The sequence below is a fragment of the Marmota flaviventris genome, chromosome 9, assembly GCF_047511675.1.
Source record: "Marmota flaviventris isolate mMarFla1 chromosome 9, mMarFla1.hap1, whole genome shotgun sequence".
In the NCBI taxonomy this organism is placed as follows: Eukaryota; Metazoa; Chordata; class Mammalia; order Rodentia; family Sciuridae; genus Marmota; species Marmota flaviventris.
The window spans coordinates 89,214,496-89,241,920 of record NC_092506.1 but is presented as its reverse complement, the minus strand read 5'-3'; the positions used below and the strand labels follow the sequence as shown (position 1 = coordinate 89,241,920).

General features: G+C 31.5%; 1 protein-coding gene across 1 annotated transcript in view; it reads right to left on the bottom strand.

Annotated features, from left to right (window-relative positions):
* Positions 1 to 27,425, bottom strand: part of Dync2h1 (dynein cytoplasmic 2 heavy chain 1) — a 377,152-nt gene that overhangs the window by 148,791 nt on the left and 200,936 nt on the right. The window contains exons 76-81 of the mRNA XM_071616653.1: positions 21,114 to 21,274; positions 19,758 to 19,883; positions 16,934 to 17,044; positions 12,518 to 12,673; positions 8,376 to 8,451; positions 4,127 to 4,335 (exon numbers count right to left, since the gene is read on the bottom strand). Of these exons, the coding sequence (XP_071472754.1) occupies positions 4,127 to 4,335; positions 8,376 to 8,451; positions 12,518 to 12,673; positions 16,934 to 17,044; positions 19,758 to 19,883; positions 21,114 to 21,274 (839 nt within the window). The remainder of the gene's footprint in view (positions 1 to 4,126; positions 4,336 to 8,375; positions 8,452 to 12,517; positions 12,674 to 16,933; positions 17,045 to 19,757; positions 19,884 to 21,113; positions 21,275 to 27,425) is intronic.

The following is a 27,425-nucleotide window of genomic DNA, read 5'->3' as shown; positions in this document are numbered from 1 at the left end:
TGATTAAGACATTTAGTGGCCATGCCTACTATGTGTAAGATATTATATTAATTTGGGGGTTTTTATGGTTGTTGTTGTTTCCAGTTTTACCATATACTTTTTTTGTTTTTTAAATTTTTTTATTTACATATGACAGCAGAACGCATTACAATTCTTATTACACATATAGAACACAATTTTTCATATCTTTGGTTGTATACAAAGTATATTCACACCAATTCGTGTCTTCCTACATGTACTTTGGATAATAATGATCATCACATTCCACCATCATTTATAACCCATGCCCCCTCCCTTCCCCTCTAACCCCTCTGCCCTATCTAGAGTTTGCGCAAGAAATAAAATCAAGAATCAATAAATGGGATGGATTCAAACTAAAAAGTTTCTTCTCAGCAAAAGAAACAATCTGTGAGGTGAACATACAGCCTACAACTTGGGAGTAAATCTGTACCCCTCACATATCAGATCAAGCACTAAACTCTAGGGTATATAAAGAACTCAAAAAGCTAAACACCAAAAAAAACACCAAATAACCCAATCAATTAATGGGCCAAGGAACTGAACAGACACTTCTCAGAAGATGATGTACAATCAATCAACAAATATATGAAAAAATGTTCATCATCGCTAGCAATTAGAGAAATGCAAATCAAAACCACTCTAAGATTTCATCTTACTCCAGTCAGAATGGCAGCTATTATAAAAACAAATAACAATAAGTGTTGGCGAGGACATGGGGAAAAAGGTACATTCATACATTGCTGGTGGGACTGCAAATTGGAGCAGCCAATATGGAAAGCAGTATGGAGATTTCTTGGAAAATTGGGAATGGAACCACCATTTGACCTGGCTGTCCCTCTCCTCGGTCTATACCCAAAGTATTTAAAAACAGCGTACTACAGGGACACAGCCACATCAATGTTTATAGCAGCACAATTCACAATAGTTAAACTTTGGAATCAACCTAGAAGCCCTTCAGTAGATGAATGGATTAAAAAATGTGGTATATATACACAATGGAATATTACTCAGCAATAAAGGAGAATAAAATCACGGCAATTGCAGGTAAATAGATGGAGTTAGAGAAAATAATGCTAAGTGAAGTTAGCCAATCCCAAAAAACCAAATGCCAAATGATTTCTTTGATATAAGGAGGCTAATTCATAGAGGGATGGGGAGAGGGAGCATGGGAGGAATAGATGAACTGTTGTTTTTAATGGCACTAGGCATTTAACCCAAGACCTCATTCATGCTAGGCAAGCACTCTATCACAAAGCTACACCCCTAATCCTTTTTTAAAGTTTATTTTGAGGCAGGGTCTCACCAGGTTGTCCAAGCTGGCTTCAAACTTGTGGCCCTCCTGAGTAGCTAGGATTACAAGCATGTGCCATAACACCCAATTATGTTAAATGTTTTTAGAAAATCAGTGTAATATTTTTCCCATAACCTATCAAAGACCAATCTGAAGAGTTCAGGTCTTCTTAAGTTAGAATATTAAAAAAAATTTTTTAAAGAGCTATAAACCTATGAGACACACTGTTACACTAGTCCTGCTTTGTAAATCACTTTATCATACAGCAATTCCATAGTTAGTCTTCAGTTTGCTGATGAAGTATGATGAAATGCATTTAAACCCTACTATTTCATCCTAGGATTTACTTTAAGTATTTCATAAGCTTTTTTATCAAATATTCATCTGAATGTGTATCCACTTATGACTTTACATAAAGATCAAATACAGACCAAGAGGAATAATTCATTTTGGTTGAAAGATAGGGATTGTTTTGTTTTCATAAATAGGCAAGCTGTTTCAAGGTAGGTACTGTATATGCATCTAAACTGTATTTGCTGAGTAGAAGGAGGGAGACACATCCTCTGACTTCTCATCATACTTTTTCATCCTTGGCATCCCTGGATTCCAAGGAGCTTACAACCTATAAATATGTCATATTTTGGACATACATGCTGTACTTGGAAATTCCTCTAATTTAACTCAGCATTTGTAAACTTCTTCATGGTGTTCAATCACAAAGTACATGAATATTTATTTATGTGTATGTGTGTTCATCATCCCAGCAGACTTTTGGTATCCTCCTATCTAATTCAGATAAAAAAACTAAATTGTAATTCTCATAAATCATCCTATAAATTTAAAAACTATTGCTCTTTGTAGAGTTGGTTTATTTCCAAATAGCTGTAAATATTTCTCATCTAGACTGTCTTCTGTCTATATACAAGTATATATTGACAAGTTGACTAAATAACTAGCAGTCACAAGACCAGACTAATGTATCCTCACTTGGACACAAAATAATATTCACTATAATATTTATATAAACAGCATAAAATAAGCAAAAACTAACTTAGGCTGACAAAAGTTAATACAATGTATCCTTTGTAGGAAAGGTAGTAACTATAAGAAAAGATGAGGAGGGCTCTGGAGAACTGTTAATGTTCTATTTCTTGATTCTGTGGTAGTTATACTTATATTTGATGTATAAAAATTCATTGCATTGCATCTGCAATATGTGTAGGTGATGTGCATATTTTGCATAAATTTTACTTTTCCACACAGGCTTGAAATACAGGTGGAAGATGTTAAAGTACACTATCTGAAAAAAATATAGACTAAATACCTATGCAATAAACTGGTCATTCACTCTAATGTTCTCTACCATAAAGTAAACATCATATATTCAATGCTGTATGCACAATATATGGAACAAGGCTATCATTGAACAGAACTTCAATGCATATTATTGAATGAATAAACAAATTAAAAATAACTTAAAAACCAAACACCTGGGGTAGTCAATAACATAATAATAGTTAAAATATTTAATAAGCATATTATATTTAATTTCAGTTTTTAGATATGTTTTTTGATAATTATGTTATTGAAAGAATTTTCTTAAAGGCTCAGTGGTTGAGTGAACCTGAATTCAATAAATGGAACCCTCCCAACCCCACAATATATATATATATATTTGGATGAGAAATAACATGAAGCATAACTACATAATCAAATATATCTCTTTAAAATATATGAAGAAATGTTACAATAATGCTTATAAAAATATTAGGGCATGTATACCAATATAGGTTTGTGGCAAAATAATCTAGAATTAAAATCTTTGGGCTATGTTAAATATAATTTTCTGTAAAAGATGAGTGCATTCTAAGAGGCTTTCATGTGATGACTCAAGGCAAAAGATATAGGTTGCTAAAATAAATACACACAAACAAAAATGTTGCTGTAAAAGATAAAGTGAATGGCTTTTATATACTGAGACTTGCATTAAGTTTACATGGCAGAAACTAAAGGCAGATATCTGCTATACACTATTTCGCTTTCCATTCTTCACTACATCAGAGTACATTCACATCTACTAGGAAGTAGCATACCCCATTTTCCAGCTCTTCACAGCAATCCTACATTGTTTTAGTTTTCCTGGGCTGCCTAGTCTCTTTATGATTTGCCTATACAATGCCCTACTGTCACTATGTTAAAATTATCTTCAGTAAATACTCAAAAGTTTATAAGACACTTCACTAGAGTTTAGAGAATCAGGCCATGTGACAAATTAAATAATCTGTATTATGAGTAATTATTTGTGCTTTTGAAAAGAAATGACATGTTTAACAATGTAAGAAATTATTTTAAAAAAGAATAGAAGAAAGATCACTGAAGGAGACAAAGGGAAATGAAGGGAAAGAAGGAGGGATGGGATGGGGAAAGACAGTGGAATGAATCTGAGCTAACATTACTGTGTATATACCACAGTGAATCTCACCATTATGTACATTCACAAGGCACTAATTTAAAAAAAAAAAAAATACTAAGCGAACAGCAGAAAGATCGCTAACAAGATACTAATTTTAAAAAAAAATACTAAGCGAACAGCAGAAAGATCGCTAGAGTAGAGAGAAGGAAACAGGAGTGGGAGGAGGGGAGGGAAAGGGGAAGTATGGGGACTGAATTACAACAAATTCTATTTCATGCTTTTATGTCAGGATGAATTCTATTGTCATGTACAACTAAGAAGAACCAATAAATTTTTTTTAAAAATGATTCAAGGATCTATCTGGTACAAGTAAAAGACTGAAAATGATTCATTTTACTTACCAAAATACTGCAGGATTTGGGTAGAGATATGGAATATGGAAAAATGTTTTTCTTATTTCTTTGGTTTAATACATCAATTACTGAAGAATTAAAAAATTGTTTCAGGTATGATTGAAGAACTCTGAGGTCAAAATAGTTATCTATACGCCCTCCGTAAATAGCATTTTCAAATAAACCATGTACATATTCCCATTGTACATCTTTGGTACCTATAAATTAAAACAAAATTACATTTTAACATGTTAACTAAATTACTGGCCCTGGTTATATTTATAGAATATGGATATATATGTTTAACAATAACTACTAAGTCATTTATTTAAATGGTCAATATTAATAGTATTTAAAATTTATTCAGATTACTTAATCAAATAAAATTTTTCAAATATTTTACACTTATTAACTCATTGTTAATAAAAAACATGGAAGTATTAATATCATTCAATTATACAGATGGACAAATTGAGGGAAATTTGAGTCACCAAAGGGAGAAAAATCACACAGCCATGCAGATCTAGATTGGAAGTGAGACATTCTGAATCCTGAGCCATCCTTTTTTTTCTGTCATACAATACTGGCAACTTAAATTGGAAACTCCTTAAAAGACCCTGTCCAAAACAATTTTACATAGCACTTAATGAAACATTCAGTTCACAAAATAATCCGATTAATACAAAAACACTACAAAACATCTTCATATAACAATCTTCTATATGTCATGATTTCCAAAGTTAACTATCCATTTCCTATTTTACTAAAAGAAAAATGTATAAAAACACCATGGAAATTTTCTCTGTATTATTTCAATAAGTATCTTCATAACCACAATTCAGTGGTAATATTAAAGTACAAGAATTAAGTTTCCAATCTCTAGTAAATACAGGAAACACACAGCTATAATTGAAACTAGCTAAATTTTTTGTTAGTATTACTAGCTTGGTTCTCATCACCATAAAATTCAGAGAAGCATAAAACTTGTTAGTTAAGTAGTATTACTAAACACCTTGGAACCCAAGTGAGTTATGGCCTCCTAGAGGATAAGGACATCTATATGATAGATGAATAATTAAATTTGTTTTCAACATATATCTTACTATGAACAATGGCTAAATAACAAGGGACTTTCCTAAGACTTATCAGTTTTCTCATTCTACCTTGATATTCACTAAATGATACATCAGTAACTGATTAATGTTCTTTTCAATTTAAAAAACTGAAGTGACCATTGTGTGATATATTTTCTCATAGTTTTATAAGAAAATCTTAAGAACAAAAAAGGCTAACAACTGTTTACAATATATTAAATATACTAAATATTAAATGATTCAGGTGACTTTTCTCATTTAAACCTCTCAACAATTAAGCAAAACAAGAGATAGCCTATATTCCTATTTATAAATCTGGAAATTGAGGTTTAAAAGGTTAAGAAAGGTGCTCTAGGTCACATGGCTATTATTCTCTATATCAATCTCTAATCAATTGGCCTACTAAATTTTTTCTACTGAATTGAATTTTACATAGAATCTCTTGATACTAAGAAATTTTGGAACCATAAATTTTATGGTTCTATTTTTAACATGAAATTAAATATTTTTTATTAATGCATTCTAAATGCATGGAATAATGGGTTTCACTGTGGCATTTTCATACATGTAAATAACATACTCATCATATTGCTCCCCCATTACCTTCTTTGCCCTTCCCCTCCCCTTGATGCCCTTCTTGTCTTCTAATAATTGCCCTTCTACTTTCAAGTCTTTTCCCCTCTGCTAGATTCCACATGAGAGAAATTACACAATACTGTCTTTCTGTGTCTGGCTTATTTTACTTAACATTATGATCTCCAGTTCCATTCATTCTCCTGAAAATGACAGGATTTCATTCTTCTTTATGATCCAATAATACTCTGGTATATATTTATGTGTATATACATATGTGTATATATCCATTTGTATATATTACATATATGTATATATCCAGTTATCCATTGATGGGCACTTAGGCTGATTCCATAACTTGGCTAATTAAGAACTGTGCCATAATCAACATGGCAGGTATCTCTACAGTATACTGACTTTATTTATTTAATACATAAATACCCCACAAAATATATCCATATATTCATCTAATGCTAGCATAGTATTAATCTTCTCAAACTGAAAACTACCCAAATGTCCCTCAACAGAAGTACCTATAATCGAACAGCGTGCTAAATAGCCTTGACAATACATGGACTACAAATACATGCAACCACAATCTATCACATATAATTTTAAATGAAAGAACCTAATCACTAAAGGACACATGCTATATAATCCCAGTTTTACAAAAATAAGCAAAACTAATATATAGAATTAGGTATCTGACATCAACTCAAGAGCTGGGATGGGGAATATAGGGAAGGGTAGTGACTGGAAAGCAGCATTGCATGGAATGTAAACTGGGGTAATTATTGGTAATGTTCTGTTTCTTGATTAAGATGCTGGCTACAGTGGTATGTTCCATTTTTGAAAATTTCACTGAGCTAAATGTTATAAGTAATTTTTGGCATATTGTGCTTCATTAATAAGTTTTTTTTAAACCTAAAATGTAACATTTAAAATGGGACTTGGCCACATCCTAGATATCTATCACTATCCTTTTGCCAAATATGTATAACAGAAAAATTTCTTATGTTTTTGATGGACTAGGTACTGTTACAGATGTAAACAAGACAAAGACCTTAATTTACTGTAGATTATGTTCTAGTGGAAAGGCAGAAACAAAAAACAAATGAGTAAAGAAACAAAAAAAAATATTAAATAGAACTAATGTATTAAAACAAAACAAAGACAGAATTATTTAAAAAATTACTTTGGATTCAGTGCTAAGAAAATTTTCTGATGGGAATATTAGAGTGAATCTCATGAAAATTAAAGAGAGATCAATAGAGGAAAGGGGTGGGAGATGGAGGGGGGAGTGCTGAGGAGTGATATTGGTCAAATTATATTGTTATATTGTGTGCATGTATGAACTTGTAACAACAAATCCCTTTAGTATGTACAACTATAATGCACTAATAAGAAAAAAATGTGGGGAAGAAAAACAAAAAGTTTTCTGAAATGGAAACTTCTAAGATATAGACAACAGGAAGAGGCAAAACATTAAAAAAAACTTGAGATGCTGTAATAGAAAGAGTATCTACTAACACCTATAAATAGAAATAAGACTGATTATTTGAAGTACACAAGGTCAACAAGTGTGGCTATATGCTTTAAAGAGAAAATACATGGTTTTACTTACTTTTTTAAAACTAGAGTTAGTTTATAGAGAATGTTTGAAAGCATGCTAAAGTAGAAGTAAGAAGAAATTACAACTTAGAAAATTAAAGCTTTAATGAAATTAAGAAGAATTCAACAGAATCATAATATGATCTGGAAATGGAAGAGACAGAAATTGCCAAAGCACTGGATGCTTGAGGGTGAGGGGAAAAAAAAGAATCTGGGGTGATTCATAGGCCTTAACCTTGAAAAAGTACATGAAGGATGCCATCTACTAAAATAAGGCAAACTAGGAAGAGTAGCTTGTCTAGGTGGCAGGGTTTGGAAAAGTGAAGGGAGACCGAAATTAAGAATTCTACTTATGACATTCCTATGTTTAAGATTGTATTGACCTACTCTGTTTTCTAAATCATCGATGGTCTAACCTCTAGTGTCCACTTGCCTTAGCCCTACACAAAAAAAATTTAGGGATTTCACTGTTCCTATCTTAGGAGGTAAAGAGCTAAATGACCTTACGGAATTGAGTGATATAATCTTTTTTGCTGCACTATTTCAGTATGTTATTTGTATCCTCAATCCCACTTAATAATTTAACCAAGGCTCTACAAATCCTTGGTACTAGTAGCCTTAGATTAATACATTCGAATTTTAAAAGTTCCCTGGAAAGAGATCTGAATAACTCAGTTGAAGCCTAAAGTTTTTATATGCGAAAAAGTGAAGACAAGATCTTTCTAGTTTTCTACTTCCTGAGAAATACAGATAAATCAGAAATCAAATGGTTTATATCAAAACCAATGACAAGAACAGAATATATCAGAATCCAGATAACACAGACATGGCAGTCAGGATACAAAATACTCAAAAAAAAAAAAAAAAGACAATCAAATTTTGTGACATGACGTTAAGCGAGTTCTGGAAAATATTAATAACATTACAAATTAAATTTATCATAACATATACAGAAACATAAAAGTTTTTTTAGAACTTACCATTAAAGAGTCTGTCAATAATGTTGTACCCAGCCCGAAGATCTGATAAAGAAAACTCATAAAACTTGGTCCAACCCTACCAAAACAAATTTAAAAAATAGTAAAGAATTAAGCAGTGTTCAAAGGCAATGTATGGACACATATGTGCTCTTATAATTTAAAATGTGTTCAGTATATACTAAAAAAATACAAATTCTGAGAATTTATAATAAAACCAATATACAATATATCTAAAATAACATGAATTAAAAAATCTACAGACCTCTAAAGCATAAAAAGTACTATAATAATACAATAATTTATTGTATATATTTATCATATTATATTAATATAATTTGTTTTTATCATTTAAGTATATACAGTCATAGAACAAACTGGCATAAATTTTTATGCTATATACTATGTATACAGTGACATATTTTCTATAATCAGGTTCAGGAGTACAGATTTTCCCCACAAACATGAAAACAAATATTCAAGAGTCCCCAAAACATATATTATTTCTCTACATTCATTGGTACTTCATCAACAAAGCAGCATAGAAGAATGTTCATAGAGCTCAACATTGTATATAAAATAATATAAAACACGATTTCCGATTTCTAATGGGAAATAACTAATTATGCAATCAGGTAGTTTCAAACTAAAATGCTTAATACTTGAATAGTACTTAGGAATATTAATACAAATTACATATATTCATCATTCAACAAACATTTCTTAAATGTGTATTATAGGTGAGACTCTGGGAATATTAAGTAAACCCGAAAATAGGTAATCTCTACTCTCATGTAGCTTTCAGGCAAATGTAGGGAGGAGTGAGATAGAGACAATCATTCAAATGCATGTATGATTACAAAGTATAATAAATTTGATGTAAAGAAACCTACTTCGTATATATAAGAAAGAGATCTGATCCAATCTAAGAGGTGAGAAAAGTTCTACTGACAATGAAGGGGATAGAATAGGTAAAAAACAAAAGTAGACAGATTTTAAAAGTTGTTAGGAAAAAAATTAACTGAATTTTTGTATTAGATATTAATGGAGAGTGAGGATACCAAAAAGAATTAAGCAATTAAGAATGATTTCTATGCTTATGTTTTCAAATGGAAGGTGGATATTCACTAATATGTGGAACACTGAAAGAATATGATGTTGGGGAAGAAATTATCCTGAGATAAATAAAGAAAATTTTAACAAATCTTTTAAACAAAACTCATTTAAAAAAAAAAAAAACTTTTGGAGTGCACGCTCCATACCAGGCACCATTTAAGTCATGACAATAAAGCAATGAACAAAAGAAATAAAATCTGAAAAAAAAAATCTGGGTTCCTGCTACAAGATCTAGAAAAGGTGTATTTACCAAAATATATGGATTTTCAATCATTTGAGACATCCAACTGGCATATTTGTATATACACATAACATACTTTAGAAAATTTCATTCCCTAGTACCTCTCCTTGACCTTTCCTCATCCCTGCTCCTTCCCTTTCTTCCACCCATCTGGTCTCCTTTCTATTTTCATGAGATCCCTTTTGTTCCTTCTTTCCCTCTAGCTTCTACATATTAAAAAAAAAAAAAACTATGACGCTTGACTTTCTGTATCTGACTTATTTCACTTAACATGATGCTCTCCATCTCCAGTTCTATCCATTTTCCTGGAAATGACATTATTTCATTCTTTATGTCCTATAATATTTTAACTAAACTTTTCTACCAACTCAAAACAAATTCTTAGTAAGATTATTTATGTCATTCTATTAGACCTTATTTGTAAAAAGAAACAACCTTTGAAAGTGTTAAAATATATTAAACATTAATATTTTTAAGAAACCCAAACTCAAAAGACTGCAGCCATCAATATTACTTAAAACATATTCTTATGATGTGGTACCTAGCAACTAAGTAGTAATTTACATCTTGTCCGCTTTCACCTCCAACTATGATTTTTATGAGACAAGACTTCCAATGTGAAAAAATATATATTTTCAAGCTTTTTTATGGAAAAGTGAACTACTATGTCCTCTATGAAAAACAACTTGGTAAAACTTATAAATTTGGGGGGAAAAAGATATCTATTAACTCAAACATTCCACATTTAGGAACAAGCCACTATTAAATGTTAAATGAAATATAGGGATAAAAATTGTAACATTTTTTCACATTAGCACAGATTTAAAAAAATGTCCTTTCAATATGAGTTAAAAAAATGCACATCAGTCTAATGCAATATAAATGTAAAATTTGGCATAACTATATACATGGATAATTTCTAAAATATAGTATTTAAAAAAGTAAGACACAGACATATTTGTAATATGCTACCATTTGAGTTACAAAGAACATTAGTGTATATATATATATATATATAAATCCATAAAATTTTTTATATCGAATATCACTAAAGAACACCCAAAAAACAGTTTACAGTGATACCCATGGAATGGAAACTCAGGGGCAGGAGTATATGAAGGGAAGAGACTAACTCCCATTAAAAAAACTTTGTTTAGCTTTCAAATTTACACTGTGTACATGTATGATAACACACAATAAAATTTAACTTCACTTTAAATATAACTTATCAATAAAATTAAGATACTATCACTATTCTTCATCTCTCAGTCAAGATTATTTGCCACAGAAGGCCAAGGACTGAAGTCAGAGAAGTTAATAGCAAAGGATTTACAGGAAGATATTCCAACCCTTTTCAGAACTCTACAGCTTTTTAGGTATGATGCCTTGAGAAGTTAATTATTATTGACATGCATTTCCTCTTTGTAAACTTAAAATAATAAGTATGTGCTTTCCATAATCATAATATGTAAATTATATGATGCAATGCAATACTATAATTATTTACTATTCCATCTGTTTGACAAAATATTTCCCAGGCTATATGCAAATCACCATGTTAAGCACCTCCAAATATACATTATTTTATTTAATCCCTACAACAAAGACATACATAATCATCGTTCTCATTCTATAATTACACAAAGTGAATGGGGTAGTGGTGTTTATTGGGGTTAAATTAGTTTATTCATGATCACAAAGCAAGGTTCTTGAGTCAAGACTCAAACCCAAATCTGTCTAACTACAGATTCTATGCTCTTGTTTTGACATGTAACTGAAATCGAGAGGCTAAAAGGGTGGAAAGATGAGGGAGCAGGTGGGAGATAGCTTCCCAGCAGAATTGGGCAAAATTAAATAAACAGAATGGAAAAAAATTAAATATAGAAGAGTTCATGGCACAGATAGTCAGTTAGCAAGAATGGAGCATTAGTACCAGCTATGAGTGCCATGGCAATGGAAAAGTGTAATTTATTGGTTGATTTATTTAAGCGCAATTTATTTAATGAGAAAGAGCTTGATAAATTCAAAACCTTAAAGAAGTTCAGTGTGACAGAAGAGTAGAGTACAAGTAAGATGTGGGGCAAGAGAGGAGGTTGAAGAGAACAGTGGATTTTTCCTTCTGGACTATAATAATAAATCTGCAAGATGTTTCCACAAGTACAACAGAAAGCCATCAGATGAGTTTTAAGCATAGTAAAAGAATAATCAAACTCACATATGAGGAAAATATTCTAGTTGGTGAATGTAAAAACAAAATTAAAAAACCCAAACAAATGACAACAACAACAAAAGGAACAATACTTATAAGTAAGGCAAGAGCAGAAATACAGGTAAGTGAGATGAAGCTTAGAAAAAATAGTGACGACTTGTACACGGAGTAGAGTTGTACTTTGAAATCATAATAGTACTTGATCATATACTGGTAGGGAAATTAAGAGATAAAAACACCAAAAACAAGTCCTATAATTCTATCTTGAGGAAGATGGGGATCAATGCCTTTTATCAAGAAGAATATACTAAAGGAAAAACAGACATAGGAAAACCAGTTTTTGAAGTTTGAGATGTTTGTGAGTACTTAATCATAAAAATGATATCTAATACTTACTGAGTAAATATAAGATGTGAAGTAGATAACTGAATATAGTCTGAAACTTGAAAAGATTGAATTGGAGATATAAATGTATGAATCACAAGCCAAATCATGATATGATCCTAGCTATTTATATTAAACTATAAGAATATTCTAATAAAATGCAAAGTTTTGACTATTTAAGACATTCTTAATTACCTGTGGAATATAATTTCTTCTTTCTTGACATGCAGCATGAAACCATGCAAAACTAAAGAGAGTATGAGCTCGATATATATTATCTTTTTTACTAATTTGTTCAGGAGTCCAAGAATCATAAGTACGCATTAAATTCTTCTTCAAACCTGGAGGTGACTAAAGAAATTAACATACATCCTATTATTTAAAATATTACAAATAACTCTATATTTATCATATTTAAGAACACATTTTAGTGAATAGATTTTCACCACTTACCAAGTTTGATTTGTTACTTCAAAATGTACAAATATAAAATGAGTTTTGAACACCTTATATATCTAACAGTTCATTTTAATTATAAATCCAGAATACAATCAATAGTTTTCAAAACAGCCAATTTTTACATGATCATTAAGTTGTTTTGTTGTTATTGAAATAAAATCATTATTTATAATACTGGGATACTCATTGGTTTAGGGCAGATATTTGGGATTAATATGCCAGTTATCCCTCACTAATTGTTATTTGAATTTCCATGAGGACTACAATGTACCATTTACACATAATGTAAACTAATTTGTTTTGAGCATTAGTCCACCAAAGGTAAAGTGGGTATTACCAGACATTGCTAAGCAACTGAGTACAAATACAAAAAAAGGAATTGACATTGTATATTGGACTAGTACTCAGTCAAAAAATGCTCATCTACAAGCATTAGGACTGTATGTTATATATCTGTATACATTATATCAAAATGATAAAAATAAAGTATTCAAATCCTTAGAAAAAAGAGTACTATTTAATAATGCATGATATTGGGCTGGGGCTGGGGCTTAGCAGTAGAGCATTCGCCTAGCACATTCGAGACCCTGGGTTTGATCCTCAGCACCACATTAAAAAATAAAATAAAATAAAGATACTGTGTCCATCTACAACTAAAAAATAAATAAATAAATAAATAGGTAGATAAATAAAATAATGTATGATATTAATAGGAAACTAAACAACTTAGAGTTTTCTTCAAAAGGTGCTATAATATACATTATACAAATTAATAAACCATGTACAACAGATTAGAAAATCATAATAGAATATTGCAAAAATAACAAAACCACTAGGATGCCAAAATACAAGATAAGGAAAAAAGTTATACTCACCTACAAATTCACAGACTTAATTTAATTTCAATATTAGTACAAGTAAATATGAAGCATTAAGCATTTTGACCTATTAAGCATTCAACTTAAAAAATCAGAAAAAAAAGAAAAGTAAAGAAAACATAAAGAGGATGAAATACAGAATTAAAGATGGAAATTCAGTGAATAGAAAAAATTAGAAATAATATGAATATAAGCATGACATTAGTAATTTGGAAAAAAACTTTGAACAACTCTGGCAACTAATTGAAACAGAAGAAAAAAATGGACATTTAATATGTTTTAAAGATTGGCCGGGTGCAGTGGCGCATGCCTGTAATTCCAGCAGCTCAGGAGACTGAGACAGGAGCATTGCAAGTTCAAAGCCAGCCTCAGTAAAAGTGAGGCACTACACTTCTCAGAAGATGATAAACAATCAATCAACAAACACATGAAAAAATGTTCAACATCTCTAGTAATTAGAGAAATGCAAAAAAAAAAAAAAAAAACTACTCTTAAGATTTCATTTCACTCCAGTCAGAATGGCAGCCATTATGAAGATAAACAACAATAAGTGTTGTCGAGGATGTGGGGAAAAGGCACACTTATACATTGCTGGTGGGACTGCAAATTGGTGCAGCCAATATGGAAAGCAGTATGGAGATTCCTTGGAAATCTGGGAATGGAACAACCATTTGACCCAGCTGTCCCTCTCCTCAGTCCATACCCAAAGGACTTAAATACAGTATACTACAAGGACACAGCCATATCAATGTTTACAGCAGCACAATTCACAATAGCTAAACTGTGGAACCAACCTAGATGCCCTCAGTAGATGAATGGATACAGAAAATGTGGTATATATACACAATGGAATATTATTCGGCAATAAAAGAAAATAAAATCATGGCATTTGCAGATAAATTGATGGAGTTAGAGAAATTAATGCTAAGAGAAGTTAGCCAATCCCAAAACACCAAATGCCAAATGTTTTCTCTGATATAAGGATGCTGATTCATAATGGGGTTGTCAGGGGGAGCATGGGAGGATCAGACAAACTCTACACAGGGCAAAGGGGTGAGAGAGAAGGGAGGGGGCATGGAGGTAGAAAACACAGTGGAGTGATACCTAAGTACGCATATGAAAACACGAATGGTTTGACTATACTTTGTATACAACCAGAGATATGAAAAATTGTGCTCTATATATGTAATAAGAAGTGTAATGCATTCTGCTATCATATATAACAAATTAGAATAATAAATAAATTAAAAATTTTTAAAAAGTGAAGCACTAAGCAACTCAGTGAGACCCTGTCTCTAAATAACATACAAAATAGGTATAGGGATGTGGCTCAGTGGTTGAGTGCCCCTGAGTTCAATCCCCAGTACCAAAAAAAAAAATAAGATTATAAGTGTGTCTTGAGGATATTATAGACATACATACACATAATAATTTTGAAACTCTCAGTGAGCTATACCTTAGGAAATAGTGAAGTTTAGTCCTTACTTTTATATCACATGCAAAAATTAAGTCCAAATGGATTGAATACCTAAACATAAGACCCAAAATTATAATTCCTAGAAGAAAATATAGGAGAAAAGCTTCATGACATTGGATTTGGCAAGGATTTCTTAGCTATGACACCAAAAAACATGGACAAAAAAAGGCAGAGCAGATAATGAAACTGCATTAAATTTAAAAATTTATGTGAAGCAAAAACCACCACCAACAAAAATAACCAACAAAAAAATAAGGCAATATGGGAATAGGAGAAAATATCTGCCAACCATCTATTTGATAAGAATGTGTAGAGAGTATAGAGGTGCTTTGGCACACACCTGTAATACCTGTGACTCAGCAATCTAAGGCAGGAGGAAACCAAGTTCAAGGCCAGCCTCAACAAATTAGCAAGGTCCTAAGCAACTTAGTGAGATCTTACCTCAAAATAAAAAGAGCTAGGGATATAGCTCAGAGGTAAAGCACCCCTGGGTTCAATCTATACTACAAAAAAAAAAACAATACCAACCAACAACAAAAATTATATATATTTTATATACATGTGTGTGTTCTCCTATGTATATGAGAACCCTTACAAAAACAGAAATACTCCAATTAGAAAAGAGAAAACACCATTAACAAACATTTCTCCAAGGAAAATACACAAATGTCCAATGAGCACATGAAAAGATGCAAAACATCACTAATCACTAGGAAAATGCAAGTCGAAACCACAAGGTATCATTTAACTCTAGTAAGGATAATCACAATTTAGAAAAGAGAAAAAAGAAAAAAAATAAATAATAATTTACAAAAAAACCCCAGAAAATCAGTGTTGGCAACAATGTAGAGAAATAGTGAACTGTTACTGGGAATACAAAATGATTCAATCACTATGAAGAACAATATAGAGGTTCCTCAAAAAGCTAAAAATGGAAATAGCATATGATCTAGAAAGTCCAATTCTAGGTATATATCCAAAATAATTGAAAACAGAATTTTGAACTTATCCACTGTATTATACGTAATAGCCAAGAAGCAGAAGACCTAAAAGCTCATTGGTGAATGAATGGATAAAGTGTGATATATACATATAATGGAATATTATTTGGTCTTTAAAAAATCAATACTGTCATATGCCAAGACATGGATGAATCTTAAGGATGAATCTTAATGAATCTTATGCTAAGTGAACATACTTCTACTAAATGAGGTATCTAAAGAAATCAAACTCATATTGAAAGAATGGTAGTTGACAGGGGCAGGAAGAAATGGGAATTTCTGTTCAGTAGATACAGAGTCTCCAATAGAGTAGAAGAAGGAAATCAGGGAAGGGAAGAGAGGAGGGAAAGAAGGAGCACTGGGGATTGGAATGGAGAAAACTATGTTATAAGCATTTATGAAAATGTCAAGATGAACCCAACTATTATATATAACTATAATATACCAATGAAAATTTTTAAAAAATGGATGCAGGATATCAATTTTACAGAATCAAAATTATAGAGGTCTGTTGTCAACAGATACATGTAGTTAACTCTACTGTAGTATACACTTAAAAATCATTAAGATGGTAAATTTTGCATTGTGTTTTTTATCTAAACTAAAGCACAAGTAATGTGAAATAAAACTTGAAAAATATTTTGAAAAGTTTTATATCCTATACTACCATCTATGTGTATTATAACTCATCTAAGTTAAAAAAAAGTGTTTTTATCTAATAGATGGTTGTTTCCAAAGTTTTAGAAGGCAGAAATAGATTACTGTTATCATAAGAAGAAGTTTTAAATCTTCTTACCTCATATGTTATCTTCAAACTTGACTGTAGTAAAATAGGAGTAAAGTTGGGATGAACTTCTGCAGTGAGCCAAAGACGAAAGGTATCTTTAGGTTGAAGAGTATTCAATTCCTTATACATAAAAACAATAAAAAAGTCTACTTAAATATGCACACATACATATCCCTTTTATCAATCTATTATTAATAATTGGTTTTTCTCACTAAAACTCTTCTGTGACATTCTGACATATTTCTTAACATTCTGATATTTCCTAAAAATTTTATCTTCTCTATTATTACCTTAGTGTAATGAATAAGAACTTGAACCTGAAGCCAGTTTCACTGGACTGCAATCCAAACTTTACCACTTATTTGCTATCTGATCTTGGGCTCTGTGACTTACACCATTTCTGAGCAATGATAATAAAAGTACCTACCACACAGGATTGCATAAAACACTGAAAGCAATGTCTAATATATACAAAATACAAAATAAGTTTTATAATTGCTATGCTTAAATCAACAGCCATTTTCAGGCCTTTAGGTTCTCATTATTTCAATTCTTGCTTCCACAGAATTTTATCAATTGATACCAATATATAAATTCCCTTTTTGACAATTTTTACTAGTATCTTATGGCTTATAACAAATACAAAATTAGCATACAAATTCATCCACCCTGCCCCTCATATTGTATGCTTTAGTCATTTACTTAGATTTTTATGCCTTTCAGAAGTCTTTACTCATCATATTCCCTGCGCCCATTTTTCTCTTTGTAACCTAACAAATTATTTTTTAAATATTTTCTTAGTTATCAATGGACCTTTATTATACTTATTTATATGTGGTGCTGAGAATGAAACCTAGTGCCTCATGTATGCTAGGCAAGCACTCAACCACTGAGCCACAACCCCAGCCCACAAACTCTTAACCATCTGTAAAAATAAAATTTAAATAGCATGTTTTAGGGGAATATCTTCTTCGGTTCTTCACTGCCACAATTTAAAGCAAAACTAATCACCCATGCCATTTTGTAAATTCTCTTCTGTAGTATCCATCATACTAAATAGAGTTACTGATAAATGTGGTCTCTTTCTTCTAAACTATGATCCTACAGGGCAGGTAAAATTCTGACCAGCACATAGCACAATTCCTGGCTTTTTTTCTGTACTCAGTGTCTGTAGATTAAATAAATGAAAAAATAGCTAACAGCTCTAAAAGAAAGTGAACTGTTAAAAAAAAAGTTTTAATATAAATCAGTGACTCACATTTCATTATTAATATCATGTAAAATGTAGTTAGGATAACTAAAAAATGTTAAAAGAGTAGCCTTTAAAACATCATGCTTGCTTAAAATTGTAAATAGTAAAATGTATTTAAACCTCATAATTTTAAAACTTAATTTATAAAAAAATTTGTCTTGGGTCATTTAAAAAAATTGAAATTGTAAGAGAAACAATACATTTGTGTGGGTTCATAGTAAATATATAAATTTATATCCAAAAATTCATCTACCCTATGATTCTAAAAGTTCTAATTAAGATTTGCTTCCAAGGCATTAATTATATTTTATTAAAAAACTATTGATCAACTATTTAAAACATAAAGCAGAATAAGTATTTGCTGGTATTTTAATGTTTGAAAACATTATTCATATTTTTACACATTAGTGATTTTTACAAAAAACTAATAGAATTATATGAATATTCACATGTAACTCAGTTCCAAAATTTAGTTCTTTTGATCACAATTAATGAAACATCATGGTCCATCAATTCACATACTCAGTCATTACCACAGTCAAAGATTTACTGATTATTTTGTGCAAGGTGCTATTGTTGCCCATTTATTAGGAAAACACAAATTTTCCACATCTTACAACTGGGTTAGGGCTGCCCTCAGTTTACTCTATTCTCTCTAGTTCTGTTTTGAAACTAATTCTTCCAGATTAATTCAATTAACTAATTACTAAACCTTCTTCTAAGAGCTTCCACTGGCTCAAAGTCCCAGGATTAAAAACTCCAAACTCTGCAATGGTTCTCAGGATATTTCCATAACCTATCCCCTTCCAAGTCATGTAACTCCATTCCCCCAGGCTGCCCTACTTGACCCGTCTAGTAGGGTCAAAACGGTTCTTCATTCCTTGAATAACAAATGCATATGGCCCACACTACACCTGTAGTTGAGCTGCTAGAATTATAATATATAATATCCTTTATCTACATGTAGCTAAATTTCATTCTGTCTTCAAGTAACACATTTGTAGAGTCATCTCTACCAAAGATCACATAGTGTTTCTTATATGAGCATCAAAATCCACAATTGCATTTAAAACATATCCAGGGTTTTGTTGTGTCTTAAGAATTATTTTCCTCCTGAACCATTTGGGTTGAATGAGCTGACTGCTTCAATTTACAATCTAGCTTCCTTAGCATCTAGGAAAATCTGTGGTTTCTCTGACACTGCTTTCCATACTGATAACAGAACATGAGTATAAAAATAAGTAATAGTATAAATAGGTCATCCATAATCCTTTAAAGTGTCTCTTATTTTCCTTCTGGAAAAAATTTCTAAGCTTCCCTATTAATCTTGATTACCAATATCTTGACTTTCCTGATATACCCCTAAAAATGACAGTTTTTTTTATAGCCTTCCTAGTTAGATCTATTTTGTCTTGCACAAACGTACTTATTTAAAAAGAAAATATTTGTTTAAAATTATTTATTATCAAATACTTTTTTAAAAAATCACAAATAATGCCTGATATTTGAATAATGTCATTCCTTGGAGATTACTGAATTAATATAGTAGATACTATTTGTACCCTACTGAGCTGAATCTACCTTTTCCAAAACTGGAAGCCAAGATACCACCAGATGTAAATTCTTCAAACAGAGCCAGTCTCCATTGTGTGCACATTCTTTTAGCATTTGAATAGCTAAATCAGCTTGACCTTGACCCATGGCAACCTATGGAAAATAAATAAATAAACACACAGAACTGCTAACATGTTGTAACTTAACATTGTAAAGGATTCAATAATAGTATAATCTCTAAACCTAACTGGATTTAATACTAAGTTTTAAAGAAAATCCAAACTAATACTCAGGATTAATCATCTTCTCTAAAAACATTAAATAAGTAGAAATTTATATGCATAGTTTAGTCAAAGTTACTGCTAACAGGAACATCCTGTAGAAAAGGACTTCCTGTTTGAATAAACCTCACTGAAAACACAATACTGTCTTAATGAATATACTGATCTACTATACCAGTGGATTGAACAGAAAATCCTAGTGAAAAATCAGTACAATTGAGCCTACCTGCTCTGCTATTTTGGTATCTTCTCCTTGTTCCTTATGAAATCCTTTCCAATTTTTGTTTGCTATCAAGTATTGGGGTTTTTAAATTATTATTTCCTAATAAAAAGGTGGATCCACTTTCCAAAAACTGAGAGTAAACTAATAAATTTAATTTTCTAACTTGCACGCAAATTGAGTTGGAAAAAAAGAAGCTCCAATATCAGAAAAAATAGTATTATATTTGATAAATTTTACTCAAAATATTTATGTATTTCTTTAATTCTAGATCAAGAAACTGCAAATAAATATTACTGTGATGTTTTTTGTAAAAGCATCCATGTAAACTTTTAAAATATATTCTCAAAACTTAACCACAAACTTTGTGCCTTAATGCAAATTAATGTCTTAGGTTTCTGAAAGTCAGAAGTCTCACTGATCTCAAATCAAAATGTCTCAATATTATTTTCTTTCTGGAAGTTCTAAGAGAAGATCCTTCCCTTGCCTTTACCAGCTTCTGGGAGCTACTTACAGCTACTTTATAGCACATCTCTCCATTTCAAAGCCAGAAGTATAATGGCTTCTCTCTTTTCTGACCTCTACTTCCATCTTCATATCTTATAATTTCAGGATCCTCCAGCCGCCCTCTTATACACAGGCTTGTGATTATATTGGGCCAATTTGGATAATTTTCCCATCTCAAAATCCTTAACATAATTATATCTGCAAAGTTCTTTTTACTATGTAAGATAACATATTAATAAATTCTAGGGATTAGGACATGGACACCTTTCAGGGCATTATTTCTCCTACTACAACAACAAAATGCCCACTAATAGGATATAATGTGGCAGGAATAGCAAAGGCATGGGCAAAAACAGCTGGGCAATTTACACTCACCTGATGATAACACTCTCCACTTCTTTCAGCATTAGCAAGTTCCTGAAGTTCCTGAGAAGGATCAGCACCCGGGGAAATAATTATCAAAATGGGTTCAATTTCTAGTGTCTCTTTGTACAAACGTTTGAGATTTAGAGGAAGTGGTGACAACTCTTTCAGTCCTAAAAGATATATTAAAAAAATTTTTTCTAAGTAATGTGCATCATAAAAACTCTATTAAAAATCAAAGGGCGATCAGTGGAGTACAGGAAATAAAAAGTCTATTGAAAATCAAAGGGAGATCAGTGGAGTAAAAGAAATAGACCAGGGGGAAAAAAGAGAGGAGGGAAATACCTTATTGGCCAAATTATATTGTTATATTTTGTGCATGCACAAATATGTAACAACAAATCCCACTATAATGTACAACTATAATGTACCAATAAAAATATGGATAAAAAATTTTAATGAAAAAATAGAAATTAAAAATGAAAGTCTATTAAAAAATTACATAATATATAACAGAGAATACCTGGGTAAATTATAATTTCATTCAAGTTTTTCACTCTAAAGTCATTTACATACATGGTGGTGTACACCTATATCCAAGTGACTCGGGAGACTGAGGCAGGAAGATCTCAAGTTCAAAGCCAGCCTCAGAAACTTAGCAAGGCCTTGAGAAACTTAGTGAGACCTTGTCTCAAAATACAAAATAAAAAAAGGGCTGGGGATGTAGCTCAGTGGTAAAGTGCCTCTGGGTTCAATCTCCAGTACCAAAAAATAAAGAAAATAAAATCATTTACATACTACAAATAACATACTACTAATAATAATTTATTGAATGCTAATATGCCAGCACTTTTTCTAAATGAATGTATAATATCTTCTGGTCATTACAGTGATAGCAGATGAATACCCTGATTATCACATTTAACTGTTCTGTTATTGTTGTTGTTGTTATATTTTAAGAAATACACAGCCAGCAATGTGGTTTTAATGTACAATTGTCTTCCTACAAGACTAAACCCATCCACCCATGTATACATCTCATTAGTTCAATACAATTCATTAATTTATATGATAGCTGAATGTCTACCCTGTGCCATCTATATGGGGAAATCAGATTCCAAATCACCTGGGCAAACAATTTCACTGACATGATATTGGATAAAGAGTTATTTCTTACATCCATCATAATAATAAATGGAATAAAAAAATTTTAAATGCTCATTTTGGAAACAGATATATGCAGCTGTCAGTTTAAATTTATTAGGTGAGTGACTCTAGACAAATCACTAAAAGGCAGAATGCCTTGGTTTCTTAAATTGTAAAACAGGTATAAAACCACCAATCTTTAGGGGCAAATAAGATATAATAATTACAACAAATTCCATTTATTCATCACCTACCCTGTGCTAAGCCTTTTACAAAGTAGTTTATTTACCTGCTTTGTAAACCAAATAATGACCATAAAAAAACAAATATCATTATGTTCATTTTACGTGTAAGAAAATAACTACTCAAAGAAGTTAAATGTCTTGCCAAAGGGCACCCAGCTGCTGTTAACTTTTTTCAAACACAATTCATCTGTCTTTTTCCACTCTGCAGCCCTTAACCAGCTACAGAATTGTATTCAATTACAAAATCATAATTTTTCTATTACATAAAGTCTCTTCTTCTAAAACTTGAGTGTTTCCACTATTAATGTGTTTAGCAAAAAGCTGAAAAAAACCATTTCAATTAAGGATTAAAATATACTTACTTCAATTGAGCTAAAAATAATATGACAAAAAAATTTAAAAATAAAGGGAGGCCTAGAAGAACATGCTGTCTGTCTATCAGAATGCACAGGCAGGAAGGGTTTCCATATGTCTTCAAAAGTAGAAATGAATAGACAAAACTGTACCTCAGAAAACAAGCATTCCTAAAGCCTTCTGTAGCAAATACTTTAAAATACAAACTTAATGCCGTTGAATGGACCATGATAACCTCAAAACTGCCAATGTGAATCATTCTAAACTATTTAATAAAGTAAGAAAGTAAAACATGTTAATTGCATTTATCATAGAGTAAAACCGTTTGTACATCACTAAGATCTTATATTTTCAACCTGGTCCTTTCAAATAAATATAGTATTTCTTTCAAAGGAAAAAATAAGAGCTAAAAATATGACAAAAGAATAACTTAAACCTTCATTATATTTCATCTTACTTAGACAAAAAACCGAGATAATAAAAAAATGCTTGGCAGTTAAAAAATGAAAGAACATCACTCCTATACTTTTCAGGTATCTGAGTAAAGACAGTACCAAATTATACTGGCGCCAAAATAGACTGGTAGACCAATAGTACAGAATTGAGGACATAGACAGACTCTAACCCACAAAATTACAATTATCTTATATTAGACAAAGATGCCAAAAACATGCACTGGAGAAAAGATAGCATCTTCAACAAATGGTGCTGGGAAAACTGGAAATCCATATGCAACAAAATGAAATTAAACCCCTATCTCTCACAATGCACAAAACTCAACTCAATATGTCAAGAACTATGTAATGTTTTGAACAACCAACAATAAAAATTTTTTAAAAAATGGATCAAGAACCTAGGAATACAATAGCAGACCCTGCGTCTAATAGAAGAAAAAGTAAGCCCTAACCTCCATCATGTGGGATTAGGCCCCAACTTCCTTAATAAGACTCCTATGGCACAAGAATTAAAATCAAGAATCAGTAAATGGGATGGACTTAAACTAAAAATTTTCTTCTCAGCAAAAGAAACAATCTGCGAGATGAATAGAGAGCCTACATCTAGGGAGCAAATCTTCACCCCTCATACATCAGATAAAGCACTAATCACTAGGGTATATAAAGAACTCAAAAAGGTAAGCACCAAAAAAAAAAAACAAATAACCCAATCAATAAATGGGCCAAGGACCTAAAGAGACACTTCTCAGAAGATGATGTACAATCAATCAACAAATACATGAAAAAATGTTCATCATCACTAGCAATTAGAGAAATGCAAATCAAAACTACTCAAAGATACCATCTCACTCCAGTCAGAATGGCAACTATTATGAAGACAAACAACAATAAGTGTTGGCGAGGATGTGGGGAAAAAGGTACATTCATACACTGCTGGTGGGACTGCAAATTGGTGCAGCGAATATGGAAACTAGTATGGAGATTTCTTGGAAAATTGGGAATGGAACCACCATTTGACCCAGCTGTCCCTCTCCTCATTCTATACCCAAAGTACTTAAAAACTGTATACTACAGGGACACAGACACATCAATGTTTACAGCAACACAATTCATAATAGTTAAACTGTGGAACCAACCTAGATGCCCTTCAATAGATGAATGGATTAAAAAATATATGGCATATATACACAATGGAATATTACTCAGTAATAAAAGAGAATAAAATCATGGCATTTGCAGGTAAATGGATGGCGTTGGAGAAGATAATGCTTAGTGAAGTTAGCCAATCCCAAAAAAACAAATGCCGAATGTTTTCCTTGATATAAGTAGACTGATTCATAGTGAGGTGGGGGGAGATGTAGGAGGAATAGATGAACTCTAGATAGGGCAGAGAGGTTGGAGGAATAGGGAGGTGGCATGGTGTTATTAATGATGGTGGAATATGATAATCATTATTATCCAAAGTATAGGTTTGAAGACACAAATTGGTATGACTATACTATGTATACAACCAGAGATATGAAAAATTGTGCTCTATATGTGTAATAAGAATTGTAATCCATTCTGCTGTCATCTATAAATTAAAAAGAAAAGAAAAAGACACTACCAAATTAAAATCAATCTATTACAGATGGTTCTTCCTCATTCATCTCATCCTCTCTTACAAAAGGCTGACAATAAAATTCAGGTAAACAAAATTACTTTTCATATTTGAGAGAAAAGATAAATAAAAGAAATAATAAACCAGAATGTGAACCAAAAAAAGAAGGAAAATAACAACCATTAGCTAACCTATATATAAGAACCCATTAAAATATTTAAACACTATTTTAAAATAGAATAATATTCAATCTTAGAAATTAAAAAAGTCAAACATGTTTTGGTAGGCAGAATCCTAAATATATCTCAAGAACATTAAACTAGGTACTGCTGTGAAAGAACACTGAGGCTGTACTCAGGCTATGGACATCAAAGTCAGTACAAGACTATCCTGTGTTATCTAAGTGGACCAATCTAAATACTTGAAGTTCTTAAAAGCGGGGAGGTTTCTTCAACTGGAGTCAGAAAGATGCAACAGAATAGAGAAGCAGGTAAGACAAGGAAGATGGGGAAGTCAGAGAGATGTGAAGCATAAGAAGGAATCAATTTGTTATTGCTAGCTTTAAAGATGGAGGAAGGAGGCTATATGCCAAAGAACAAAAATGTTCTCTTAAAAAAGGAGAAAAGCACCAAATAGCAGAAAGGAAATGAGGACCTCAGCCCTACAACTCTACTGGGATGAACCTGAATGAGTTTGGGAGTGGGTTCTTCCCAGTGTCTCCCAGTAAGAGTTCCAATGGCCAACTCAGATTAAAGAAATGTAAATGTTGCAAATAAAGAAAAATAATAAATGGGTGTTGTTTTAAGTTAACTTTGTGCCAGCAGTATAAAATGAAAATGTGAAATCTTTATGTCCATTCTTCCTTAGACCAGACTTCACAAAATAGACTAAGTAATGGAAGCAAGGTGCATCAGATGAGATGATACCATGGATAAGAGAGGAAGAGGATCATAAAACTAGGAAAACTACATAGCCAAAAAGAACTTTTTGATGAAGACCATTAAAGGTTTCTTCTTCCTATAGCTATGCAGCAAATTACATGAGCATATTTCTTTATACTTCTGATTCCTCAATCCATAGAACATAATATCCTGCTCATATAGTGTTTAAAAAGTCAAGATTAAACCAGAATTATAGAAGTTAGAATATCTGGATCTGATAACACTATTTTTAAAAATTAGTCGCAGTAAAATGTGGTAGATTTTCCCAATACATACTCTTTGTAGGATTATATTATACGATAGGTTTAGGTTTTGAGAATTCCCCTAACTTAAATCTTCAAAGCAAAACTACTTTCATAATCACATCTTTATAAGTTACTCTTTTAAAGTTTATACATTATAAAAAGATTATTGAAACTTAAGAATCTTTCTATATGAATTATGCTTAAGAAATTATATTTGAAATTAAATCCCTAAACTCTGATTTAAAAGATCAGGGCTTATCATTCTCTAGCAATGTGAATTTTTTACAAATTAAGCATATAATAAAAACTACAATTTTACATAAAAACTTTATTAATAAAATTACTTACCCAAATACAAAATCAGTCAACCATACAACAGCATATATAATTTTGCTATGAAATAGTGTGCTTTTAGGAGAATATTAAACTTTCAAAGCATGTGAATAATTGAATATTGTGGGGTTTTCAATTAAGGATGTTAAGCCTTAAATGTCATTTGACCTGGAAATGAAATAGTACCATTAATGGAAGTATTCCAAAGAGTGGGTAGAAGGTCAAATAACAAAACAGTAAGAAAGGCCATGTGCAATGTGGCACAAAGACCACATTTTTAAAGATTAAGCAGGTGGAAAAAAGATAAACTCTTAAGAACCTCTCTGAAAAATTGTCTCATTTTATTTAAAATTGCATTCCAGTTATAGGAACAGATGAACAATATATAGATAAGCAAAAATATGCCAGATAGTGATAAGTGCTATGTAGAGAATTTAAAACAGGGTGATGTATTAGAACTGATTAGATGGCCCATTAGACTTATCTAAAAATGTAATATTTTAAGTGAACACCTAAATAATACAGAGGAGACTTCCACAAAAGTAAAAGAGGATACATATAGAGAGCAAATTGGTAGAACAAAGGTTCTAGGCAGTTTGCCCACTAAAGCACAGTGAACATGAGGGGTATAAGATGAGGCCAGGGAAACAGATAGGGCCCAGACTGTGTGGGATTTATAATCTTGGATGAGGAGTCTGGATATTATTGTGTTTGAGAAGACTTTGATGATTTTATGCAAGGAAGATTTGGCTTTAGTTTCAAAAGGATGACACATCCTTCTGGACAAAAGGAATTAAACATGAAGCAAAAATTGACGTAGGAAGAACCAATTAGGAAGGTAGTCCTTGATTTAACAAACATTTATGGGGCCTATATGCTTCAGAAGCTGTTTAAGGCACTGGGGACACAACCATAAAACAAAGTTTGTGTTGTTAAGGGGCATATGTTCTAGTTGGGGAACAGGCAATTAATAAACAAATAAATAATAAAATTCCAGATGATAAT